The sequence below is a fragment of the Glandiceps talaboti genome, chromosome 3 (genome assembly GCF_964340395.1).
Source record: "Glandiceps talaboti chromosome 3, keGlaTala1.1, whole genome shotgun sequence".
Classification (NCBI taxonomy): Eukaryota; Metazoa; Hemichordata; class Enteropneusta; family Spengelidae; genus Glandiceps; species Glandiceps talaboti.
This window is the reverse complement of record NC_135551.1, coordinates 26,893,380-26,905,879: the sequence shown is the minus strand read 5'-3', so window position 1 is coordinate 26,905,879 and position 12,500 is coordinate 26,893,380. Positions and strand designations below refer to the sequence as shown.

At 38.2% G+C, this 12,500-nt stretch overlaps 1 protein-coding gene across 1 annotated transcript in view; it reads left to right on the top strand.

The window, feature by feature from the left end:
* The window catches only part of LOC144433313 (uncharacterized), a 39,401-nt gene that overhangs the window by 12,418 nt on the left and 14,483 nt on the right, over window positions 1–12,500 (top strand). Inside the window, exons 17-32 of the mRNA XM_078121621.1 lie at window positions 48–230; window positions 765–896; window positions 1,284–1,454; window positions 1,826–1,966; window positions 2,330–2,506; window positions 2,745–3,371; window positions 3,805–4,002; window positions 4,858–5,073; window positions 5,507–7,829; window positions 8,981–9,156; window positions 9,397–9,567; window positions 9,878–10,167; window positions 11,041–11,169; window positions 11,385–11,432; window positions 11,771–11,902; window positions 12,237–12,336. Of these exons, the coding sequence (XP_077977747.1) occupies window positions 48–230; window positions 765–896; window positions 1,284–1,454; window positions 1,826–1,966; window positions 2,330–2,506; window positions 2,745–3,371; window positions 3,805–4,002; window positions 4,858–5,073; window positions 5,507–7,829; window positions 8,981–9,156; window positions 9,397–9,567; window positions 9,878–10,167; window positions 11,041–11,169; window positions 11,385–11,432; window positions 11,771–11,902; window positions 12,237–12,336 (5,214 nt within the window). The remainder of the gene's footprint in view (window positions 1–47; window positions 231–764; window positions 897–1,283; window positions 1,455–1,825; window positions 1,967–2,329; window positions 2,507–2,744; window positions 3,372–3,804; window positions 4,003–4,857; window positions 5,074–5,506; window positions 7,830–8,980; window positions 9,157–9,396; window positions 9,568–9,877; window positions 10,168–11,040; window positions 11,170–11,384; window positions 11,433–11,770; window positions 11,903–12,236; window positions 12,337–12,500) is intronic.

Sequence of the window (12,500 nt, the reverse complement as noted above, 5' to 3'; positions counted from 1 at the left end):
ATTTTAGAATGATCACATTTTATTTAGTGATGTTTTGTGTATCTTAGATTTCCCCCTAGGGTTAGATTTCTTTCAACCTGCCGGTGTTTACGGAGCTCCAAATTTACCAATATGGATGTCTGGCTCAAAGTGCATTGGTAATGAGCTGACAATCTGGGAGTGTCCTGCCCAGCCTCCAGTTGGACGAAGCGGGTGTACTGCCTACGATGAAGTCAACCTATACTGTAAACGTATGTTGTCCCTCATCTTTCTATTAACGTGTAGTATACGATATGCAAGCCAAGTTCAACAGAAAATATGGAATTTATTCACTGGTCGTTCTATACTACACGACAACGTATGTCAATGCCACGACAACGCGTTGGTTCTGATGTGCTCAAAACATGAGTCAAAACATTTGAAATCGCAATTACTTTTCCAGATTTTTCAAAAATGCACTTGTCATATTATCAACCTATATATTTCTTCATTCAGTCGGAAAATACTCATGACCTATAAGGGTTTTGTCACTAGGAGTCGTTCGACTCTGCAATTCGACTCATTCTACTCAATACAACTCTACTCAATACAATTGTTCTCGTGCGCCTTCTGCAATAATGCACCATTCAAGATGGCGAATTTTGCAAGTTCCGTTTTCAAGAATGAAAACTTTTATATGTGTGCTATTTACTGTGTCAGTACTTACTAAGAAAACCAAACCGTTTTCTTACGTCGTATGGTTGTGATAATTGTACTTTTATTATTTCACAAATTGATCCTTACAGCGCCTATCCGGTTTATCGGTGGTGGTGTGCCATATGCCGGACGTGTCGATATATATCTTGACAGAGAGTGGGGTACAATCTGTGATATAGGTTGGGACGATATAGATGCCGAAGTGGTGTGTACTGAATTAGGTAAATCCACATAATTTAACTTTTACCGTCATCTATGGGTTACTTTGTGTCATAATTGATCTTTTATACGACCTTTATCAGATGCCAAGTAGAACGTGGATAAAAGTGGTTATATTTTACATTGAAAAAAATAATTGAATCGGTTGATATTTTGATAAAACATTATTGCGAACAAAATGTTTTAAAGTTGAACAGAGATAAATATTTCTGATTTAGCAATCACAATAGTGAAATGCCGTTTGTTATTAGAGAAAGTGGGACCCCGGTGTTGAATTGTCAAATTTGTGTTTTTATAGTGTGCATGTGAGCTGCCATTTCTATCTTCTGCAAGTATTGTGTAATTCGTGGTCTTCTTTCATTCTGGTTTCATCTTCCATTTTTTGACAGGATATCCATTCGGTGGCAAAGTGAAGAAGTTTGCCGAAGGAACGGGACCAGTATGGTTCGAAAATGTCGACTGCTCTGGGACTGAGAAAACCATTCTTGATTGCACGGACCAAAATGACAAGGGTAAAACATCATGTGGTCATTCCCAGGATGCAGGAGCTGCGTGCGCAAGTAGGTTGCTATTAAATGTGTGAAAAAGTTAAAATAAGCTAAGCTGCTATTAAATTCCAGGCTCACTGATATTCAAATGTGATTGATACTAACCAAATGTCACTGACGTGTCATGGTTGGACTCAGATTATGTGCACGATGTAAAATACATCTCGAGTTTTCCACGCAATATACGACGCCATCTATTCGTCACTACATTTTCCATTCCTGATATATTGATATTGTCTCTGATCAAAACATTCGTATACCAATTTGAAGTTGTTTCAAACGTTAAACGTTTACTAAGACTTGAAAAGTTTACTGACTCGGAGACATCAAACTTTATAATCCCATATTATATAACTGTTATTGCGTTTTGATTGAATGTACAGAGCCAATCAGACTCGTTGACGGCAATGGCAGAGTCGGAACAAGTGCAGGACGTATTGAGTTCTATCGGAATGGTACATGGGGAACTGTGTGCGATGACTATTGGGATATACATGATGGAAACGTTATATGTAGAGAACTCGGTACGTCATCTCTGCAACCATTGAGTGATAAGTGTGTGTTCTATATATTATCGGTATCACGGAATGTCATATGAATCAAGCTGGGTCTATTGACTACAATGTGATGATTCTATTTTCTAAAAATGACAAGCGGACGGATGGATGGATGGATGGATGGGGGGGGGGGCAGACGGATAAAGATAGGTAAATAGATAGATAGACAGACAGGCAGACAGACAGGTAAAAGCATATCATAACCTTCCCTCACAGAAGGGAAATGGATTGGTGGAGAGATTTATATTTGACAGATAAAACACGAATGAGTATATCATACAACCAACCAACCAATCAATATAAATTTGCTGATGTTCTCTACTTTGACAGGCTACCCCAATGGCGCTGAGTTAGTTCTTCACAAATCGGTGTATGCCCCTATATCACTGGTACCGATGTGGCTGACAGACATAGGATGTGATGGAAGTGAGGATAGTATACTGCGATGTACGGTTAATCAAGTTCCTCTGTGCGATGACAGTGAACTGGCCTCGGTTGTATGCAATGGTAAGTATTAAGTACTACAGAAGTATTCTGCACTTTTTTTAGCTATAAGCATATTAAAATCCCATGCTTCTTTGTAGTCTTTTATATTTTTTTAATATCTTTTTTTTTTCCACAAACATTTCTCTTTTCTTTTCAATTTATGGATATGTGACTGCTGCATAAACTATATCCACTATATTAATAGATGATTACTATTTTCAAAAAGATATTTGAGAGATGTGTCTTATTTTCTGTGCAGTTGATCCTGCTGTTGAATTGTATTGGCCGATGGATGAAATAAGCACAGATGTACCATCATCCATTCCGGGAGCAAATGGCGTAGATGCAGAAGTTCATGGAAGTGTCTCCCTAGTGAACGATTCCATTTTTCAGAATGCTGTATTGTTGAAGGGGGAAGGTCAATGGATAGATTTGGGTGACTTCCATGAATGCTGTGTGACAGATCTGGCATCCTGTGATAGAGGGGTAACTGTGAGTATGTGGTTTAAGACAGGAAACTTAGAGGAAAAGCTCGTCATACTCCAATCAGGCACAGACACTGTCAATGGTTTGGCTTTTAAATTCCTTATGGACCACTTTGAGGCCACCGTAGCTAACTCGAGCGTTGCCTGGACAGCTAGGTTCACCGGAGAGTTCAACCAATGGTCTCAACTGGTGATCACGTGGAAGTACAGTGAGGGACTAAGTGTCTACATCGACGGATTTCTAGTGACGGAAGATACCACTGGAGCACCGACTACAGATAGTGGTTATACCGAAGAAAGTGCGCGTGTGGTCCTTGGGCAAAATAAAGCGCGTAACGACAAACTCGCCGAGGTATATATCGACGAACTCGAGATCACCGAAGAATACATGTTTGACGCAGGTAAATTTTGAAAATATCCCATCATTATGTCTAGCTTTGTAGTCGTCTTTTCGCAGTGTGTTTACAAACAACTTATACACAAAAATATCAATTTTCCATCTATTACCAGTATGAAACTTTTATCAGTGTCAGACAAAGCCTGTCTACTAGACGAATTACAGTTTCAAATCAGGGAACAAAACATTTGACTTCTTTCAACCACGTAATCACATACTGAGTAGTAATAGTAATTAGGCATACTTATGCCATGCCAATACCATTGTGACAGTACCAGGGATCCCCGAGTCCGTCTGCTGCCCCAACTAGTACTTGATTCGTAAAGTTATTTGATCTGATTTTTATTGTTTGTGCCGAAGTCCAAGTGCTAGGGCTGACACTAGTAGCATAACTCTTGAGGCATTATGAGTGTGTCGTACATTATTTATATTTTCAGAACCACGAAACCTTGCATTTAACAAAGCCAGTTATTTGAGTACCACTTACCGTACTGACCACCGATACTCGCCAATAATGGCAGTGGATGGGATCTTGGATACGTTTTGTCAAACCGCAAAGGGTGACCCTAATGCATACCTACAAATTGATCTTGGTAGAGTGTACGGAATGACCCATGTAGTGTTGAGGTCTGCAGGTGAGCTGAAACCAAGACTTTAAGATAGACAGAAATTGAAACTACTTAATTAATTAGGCATAAAGTAAGTAGTTAATTAATTACATGTAATCCGCATCCATCATGGCAATGGAATATAAATTTATTTTTCAAAGTACGTCCATTCATTGCCTGTAGATATTTTGAACATCACCTAGTGACTAAAATAATATTCTGGTTAGGCCTAACAAAAAAAAATTGTGGTTCGGATTTCGCTCAATTTTAAAATAGATGGGGTAGGTAGATTTAAAAAAAATTTTTTTTTTTTTATATATATTCTAGTTCAGGTAGTTATGTTTTCCGCTGTTTTCCATATGGCCTCTGTCAGATGTACAGCCATTACAGATTGGAAGAACAGTTTTATATCGTCTTTTTAAGATGATGTCAATTTCCGCATCCACTATTTCTCGCGAGACTTCACACAATTTCGCGATTTTTTTCTCGAATACATAAAAAAAAGTGGGATCGGGTAACTGGAACTAAATATTGTGTTTAGGCTTTATGAAAAATCACTCAAAACCTCATTAATAACAGTTTGATCCCCATACTGGCATTAAGTGACACTTGTTATATATTATTATTATTCCCCTATTATAGTTTAGTTGGTATTCAAATCGTTCCAATACATAGTTTCATTTGTATTAATAAGTACTAATGCAGGAAACTTGCAATGTACATACGTTTAAAATATTGACAACACTTGTGCGCGAAATTTATCGTAAATCAAGTTGTTTTTTTTACTCCAAAATTGTTGCAGATTTGATTTTAAAAGAGGCACATACTCTAGAAGTAACCATATTTGCCATTAAAAAAACTATCTACACTTTCTTATGACAGATGATGACGTTTCTGGAGCTCAAGTGTTGGTTAGTAATACACTCGATATCAAACAGTCTGTGCGATGTGGTCCGATATTTGATACGTCGAAATTCGCCACCTTTACGGCTTACTGCTCTGGATCTGGTGTCATGTTTGGACGGTATGTATCCGTCACGAGCGGTGACCAACGTCACGATTCATCGTTGAAATTGGCAGAAGTCCAAGTATTCAGTGGTAAGTGTTTCAAATAGGGTTAATTATTGTCCGAGGTTGCAGTCCCAAGGGGAAGATCCCTAAATATGTACTCGGTTTGTTACTCATCATACCTAGTACCTCGCTATATATTCAAGATAGACTTCGTATAGAAAGATTAATTAGCACAAATGGTTCGTGCAATGTTATCGCCTGTTGCCAATTTGAAAATTAAAAGAGGCAAATTTCAATGACACTTACACAATATATCTCTGTACCAGCAACCTGTCGTTAACCTGCACTGTGATATTGTTAATTTATGTTAGTATCGTGTTGTGTGGCTCTTCTGTCACTAACATGATTTGACTTCCACCACTTTCTATTTATTATATTTTGTCGTATTGTAATTTGAAATATCTGAATACACGATGTAATAATCTGAATTTGACAGCCACAATCCTTTCTGTATTACTAGATCCATCGTTCCTAGGATGTTACAGTAACAATGGTCAGTTTTCACAAATCGACATTGGAATTGATGCACCACGTATTGGGGATTGTCGGCATCATTGCAGTGACCTAGAATTTGCTTTTAGTGCTTTGAGTAACGACAGACATTGCTTCTGTGGTAATGCACTTGACAGTGGGCAGATATCAAGTAGTGAAGGTTGCAGTCTTTACCTTAAATACAGCCCTGATGATTTCACTCTTCTGCCAAAGGAACAATCTGGAAACCAGTTTTACTCGTTCCCCACTACAAACCAACTGAACGTGTTTAAATCAGGCAGTATCTTCGAGACGTTTGTTGAACCTGAAGCTGGTATAATTATTGACAAGGATTGCTACTCCCACGAGTCAAACAGCTTTAGAGCTAAACACGTCAATGACGTGTACATGCCGCATGAAGTTTTGGAGTGTTGGTTTTCAATATCCATAGGCGACTACGACCTTTTAGTACCATTCTATATAGACTTTTTCGACTTCTTTGAAGCCATTGCTGATGAGGTATGGACTGGGCAAATGTACAATTTCAACATATCCTATATCAACCCGAGTGTGTATATGTTTAATATCAGTGTTGATCATTTCCTTGGTTCTTTTTTCTCCCTGAAACAAATCGTCGTAACAGCCCAGACTGGCCCTACATTAGGAAGTGTCTTAGATAAAGAGTACCGGAATGAAGAAATATCAGGTCTCAGTGTGGCCAACATTTCAGTCAGGGAAGACCAGCTGACCGTAGAGCAAGATGAAACGCTATTCAGGATGTTCCTTGTGGATGGAAATGCAACTACTTGTGATTGGGACTTTGGCGATGGCATCACAGACCAAACATTTCACACTAAATATGGTCTTGTGAATATTAACCATGTTTATGATCATGACACCCACGGACCTGTCATCACAAATGTCAAGTGCTGTAATGACATTGATTGCACTGAGCACACGTTTTTCCGGTATGTTAAAACAATTTTTTCCAGTTTTGAGCCAAGACCGCCGTTTACAATTGAATTTGGAGAAAACGCTATTGTTACATGGAACATACAAGATGATGCAGAGGTCAACATGCTGCTTCAAATGGAGGATCAGAATGGAAATGGGAAGAAAGAATTACCATTAGACTACCATGAGGGGGCGTACGTCATCAAGAAAGAAGAATATCAATGTACCGGAATGCGAAATATTTTCTTGAAGGTAATAAATCCACCAAAAGATGACGTCACACATATCACATCACTTTTTTCTCAAGCAAGTGTCACGACCATAGACATGGACTTTGAAGTCGAATATTCGGAGACCGACTTCAAGAGCCTGATTGGAGAAACAGGAGAAGTTCTAGAGGAAATTGAAGTAGGGAAGAATTTGACACTTATTGGTTCAACCTATAATGGAACAAACATTGTACGAATCCTTACCTTCGGTGATGAACAAATCGATGATGTTGGACAAATCGAACTTTTATCTGATGGAACAGTTGAACAAACAGCTATACATAAATACAAGAAGAAAGGCGACAGGGATATCAAAATGGTGGCTGTAAATGAACACACACTACTTACGGCAAGCCATCCTTTGAATGTCTACACAATGTGCGACATGCCGCAAGTCTGGATCAATGGACGTGGGAAATCCAGTTTGTCACCTAGGGTGCACTATCGATCTGACCCCCTAACTGTCACCAGCCTTGTCACCTATACTTGTCGGGAAAATGAAACCGAGGCTACCTTCACATGGTTTGCTAAGAAAATTGTAAATGGTGACAAATATGAACTTGATATTCCGTCATCTGAACGGTTTAGCATTTCTTTCCCTGCAAAATATTTCGAATATGGTTTGATAAGAATTTCACTGACAGTTGAGCTTGTGGACATTAGCAATGTTGATCCGGGGACCGATCATGTTTATGTAGATATCGTCAGAGCGCCGCCTATAGTTGTTATTGAGGGTTCATTCCAAAGGACACAATCGATGTATTTTGATATGATATTCGATGGATCAAGGTCAGCAGATCCCGAATCTGAGACTGGCAGTATCACACTTATTTGGAGCTGTCATCTACCTAATACAGCGCCCCCAATCTTATCATCTGACAGCCCGACTATTCAATTTAAGGCATGTGGTATTGATGAATCCGCCATTGAAAAGACGAATGGTAATACAGGTCTCGTCATTGCTAGAAGTGTCCTTAAGAACGTCACATATATTGTGAGGCTGACTCTGTTTACTCATGATAATCTGGAACAATATTTTCAACAAACTGTAGATGTTGTAGATGGTTATCCCCCTAATGCAAAGTTAAAGTAAGTATATTTCAACTTGAAGTGTGTAGCTATCTATGTCTACTTTGAATTAAATTTCATTTCTCAAGGAAAATAAGATAATTACAACGATTACAAGAAACAACAATAACAGAAAACAATTCTAGTAAGAACCATATTTATATACTTGAAGCTAATCTACCACATGGTCCTAAACTTGGTAAGGACCATGGATATATACTTGAAGCTAATCTACTAAATGGCCCTAAATCTGACTGCACTTTGTATAACTATCCAGTCTGAGAATTTGGTTAAGGGCGGTAAGAAATTAAAACCAACCTGAGTTCCCCTGTCATTTTACCGGGATTCCCCACCAAGATAATGGTATAATGCAGTCACCGGAAACTATGCCAGTTTTAACTATATTTCCCTTTTCTGTTACTTGGGTTCCCCAACCTTAGCAAAACACTGCTAGCTAACAGATAAAAAACGAAGCACTCAATACTAATATTTTGCGAAAATGGAAAGGTTTTAATAAAAAAAACTCACTTGCCTGGCTTCAATATGTATAACCACTCAGTGAAATGTTAGTTCTCATTTTGACATCTCACGTATTGTTTCTAGGCTCAACTTTATATTGTGCAAAATCATGAAAGTAGGTGATGAATTTCATGTTTTTTCTTGTCGGATATTTTACCCATATGGCATCAGTGTACTTTGTCTATAGGCTTTCAAAAACGATTCGATGTGTACATGGCCATTAAAGCTACAAAGTTTTACACACCCCACCCAGTTACGTAATTGAAAATATTCACTACCCCAATTTTAACATTAATTTCTCATTGAGATCTTGACCCTGCAGAGTTCACCAATTTGTATATATACTACACTTTTATTTATAAAAACTGTATGGGTGACTACCAATTACGCAATGGAAGTGTTATGACCGTTATCGTACCCAAGACCTTACAAAAACCCAACTAGTTCAAGTTTGAAAATACCTTCAGGAGAAAATCTTATCAGGAAACATACAGAAATATGCCAGTCACAGCGATGGTGTCACTATATAAGAGTTGGTAACATATATAGCAGCAACTCTTATAGAAACATGATTGGATTGTGGCTTTTGATACCAAACGTCACGTGACATTCACGTGGCATTGCAGTCATACTGTCTATTTGTTACTTTCTAGGTGCATCTTAAACTGCGGAGAAATAATTAGCTCTATGTACACAACATCATACAAGTTGATTTGTCAAGATTGTACGTCAGTTGGTACCAGTGTAATGGCTTGGAGTCTATATGAACGTGACCACATCACTGAAGAATACAACTACGTTGAAGACTTTGATTTATACACTGTTACTGGTAAGAAACGCATTTTTGATATTTGTAGGAAAGGAATGCTTGACAAATATGTTTGGTGTTTACTAAGGTACTGTTTACCCTGTTTGGTCAACTCCTCTCACCCCCCAACCTGTTTCTCATTGAGTTTCAAAGCAAAGTCAATTCAACATTGAAATAGAGAACGTTAAGATACCAATATAACAAACCAACTGAAAATAATATCGAGCTGTTAACATAACTAATAACAATAAATATTAACAGGAACCAATGGGTCCTCGCTGGTTATCAAAGAGGAAGTGTTCAGCAAAGGCACTGAATACAAACTCGTGGCCTTTATTGATGTTCCCGGACGGGGTCGATCACATTCCATTGATTACTTCAAGACTGCGTCGACTCCATATGGAGGAACTTGTAAAGTGCTACCTGAAGCAGGTTTGTGCATATCCCTTGTAATTACATACATTAGTTTATAACTTCATAACTTTAATTTTAATTCCTGCTATCGATAACTCAATTTACTATTGCTTTGTGCATATTTCTGTCTGTCTGTCTGTCTGTCTGTCTGTCTGTCTGTCTGTCTGTCATTGCCTGGTTGTCTGTCTGTCTGTCTGTCTGTCTGTCTGTCTGTCTGTATGTATGTATGTATGTATGTATGTATGTATGTATGTATGTATGTATGTATGTATGTATGTATGTATGTATGTCTATCTCTGCGTTCATTGATTTTCTCTTATGACCCTAGGAAAAGCCCTGATCACGAAATTTGTGGCTGTCTGTAAAGGTTGGCAACGGAACGAAACAGTGATAACAGACGTGGATGAAAGAAAGCTGATTGACCCCGGTCTAAAGTACCGAATACAATTATCGTATGGCGGTGAAATCTACGGCAGTGACTTCTATTACGCTGATGACCCCTTGACACCAAACATGAGTCTCCCTGAAGGACCAACTGAGAATAACCATATTTGGGAAGTGATCATATCAGTTGAAGATCAGTACGGTGAAAAAAATGCAACAACCATCCATGTGAAGGTAGAGCCATTTTGGTTCATGATCATGACGTCATAGCATTCAAAATTATGGGTTATAAAGCAATGAGTCGGTATAGAGGAAAACCGATAATACCTTCTTATTATGTAGTGGTTTTGGGGGGCGTCCTTCGTTCACATTGGGTACTGCACAACTGCCACTAGACGTTAACAACTATCTTCCAAGTTCCAATCATTCCAGAATAACTGACGTGATTACTACAAATTAGTCGGTTCTTTAGAATGAAAATATTCTGGGTTTTTTCTAATAATCCCACTAAGATCTTGCCTAGCTTCCTCAAATCCAGTCTTGCCACTGCAAGAGATATGTTGGTTGAATATTTATTGTCCTGACACGCGAGGCTACATTACACTGAATATTTTGCTCTCAAAAGTTAATTATTTCTTCCACAAATGTATTGTTCCTTTGTTATCTCTGGGCCGCCGTAACATTACAGTGTGTTCTTAGAGTAGTAGGTTATCATTGTTGGTTAATGGTAACTGTTGAATTACAATAAATTTAATTGAAATCGTCAATTCTTAAATTTACATTGTCAGAGAATCAAGTTGGCTGGCCAACTAATAGGTGTTGGGTAAATATAAGGATTGGTAGTTTATAGATGACATGTCGACTCACTAGACGCATTAACAACCAACCGTTGCATAAAAAATCTTTGTTTGAAAGTTCTTTATAGCAACATACATAGCAAAACAGAAATTAGATCAGCAATTAGAGTAAATGACATTGTTTGGGTGCAATTTGGTATACCAGGAAAATTATGCAAGGGTAGAGGGTATATAGTTTCTCCATAGCAATACATAGGAACTGGGTATGGATATATATATCATGTTTTTGTTGTTTTCTTTCTGACGACAGGTTCTGCCTTTAGAGTATGACGAGGATGTTATCAAGACGTACTTCGGACGAGCTGATGTATTCAGACGACTAGACAACCCAATACAGGCCAATCAAATGATACTTACAATTTCTTCTTTACTGAACAAGGTAATTATAATGCATGTACAGTAGAAAGGTCGAAAAGAATTTTGAACTAGAACCAGCAACCAGGAAATTTAGACAAATACGCAGGCAAGTTGACCTGATCAGAAATATTTACGGTCACACAGGTCGTTATTTGAACGAGTCGCTGACTGTAGAAGTCCTATTCGTACAATGGTAACAGTTAATCTACAGTTTTGCTTCTCATTTCTTTTCCACAGTGGAGTAACCAAAGTTCAAACGCCACCTGGACGGCAATGATTGAAAAGGTACGATGCAAGCATGTCATGTCAATTTACATATGATGACGTCACTCTACCCGTGCTACATATTTGACAATAATCATCACTGCACTCGGTTTCAGTAACTAATTGGATTTTTATATACCGGTATCAATCCATGAACATTTATTGCTAACTTTATCTCACGTTTCATGCAAGCTATTGCTGAATACGTTGATTATACAATGTATATACTAAAGAACTTGTCCTTGAAAAAGTAGTACATTTGAAGTTAATTCATAAACGTGTTTGTGTTCATCGGTATATTATCTAAAACTTTCATACTGCACGTGATTGATTATTCGCAATTAAAATTTGATTTACAGTTGAGGAGTGAGATATCTGAGTTATGGGAGTTCTCCACCACTCTATTGCTTACTCCACAAGCAGTCTCACAGACAGCCTCGGCACTGACCTATTCGACAGCAATACCGTCTCAAGTTGGAAAAAAAACTCAGGTATGTTGACCACCTATAATTCTATGGTGTTATGAAATCCTTTATGGCTAATTGTTAAATATGTAGATTATGGAATTACTCGAGCTCGAGGGAGGCAGATAATGGTAACACACACACGTGTACATGTACATACATACATACATACATACATACATACATACTTACATAAATACATACATACATATGTATGTGTGTATGTATGTATGTATGTATGTATGTATGTATGTATGTATGTATACATGCGCGTGCGTGCGTGCGTGCGTACCTGAATGAAAGTTTATTTCAGATATGGCACTTTATGAAATGTTTACTGTCGTATTTCTTTCCCGTCCAGTCTGTATCGGCTAAAGCTATGAGCAGAGCTGCTGATGCGATGGCATCAATGAGCCAAGATTCAAATCTCGCACAGACCCAAGTACGTAAATCAGCAGAAGGTAAATATAGTATTTTCTAAAAACAGTTCCTAAGTGAAAGAGGCGGTCAGAAATAAGAGAAAATCGGAGAGAGAGAGAGAGAGAGAGAGAGAGAGAGAGAGAGAGAGAGAGAGAGAGAGAGAGAGAGAGAGAGAGAGAGAGAGAGAGAGAGAGAGAGAGAGAGA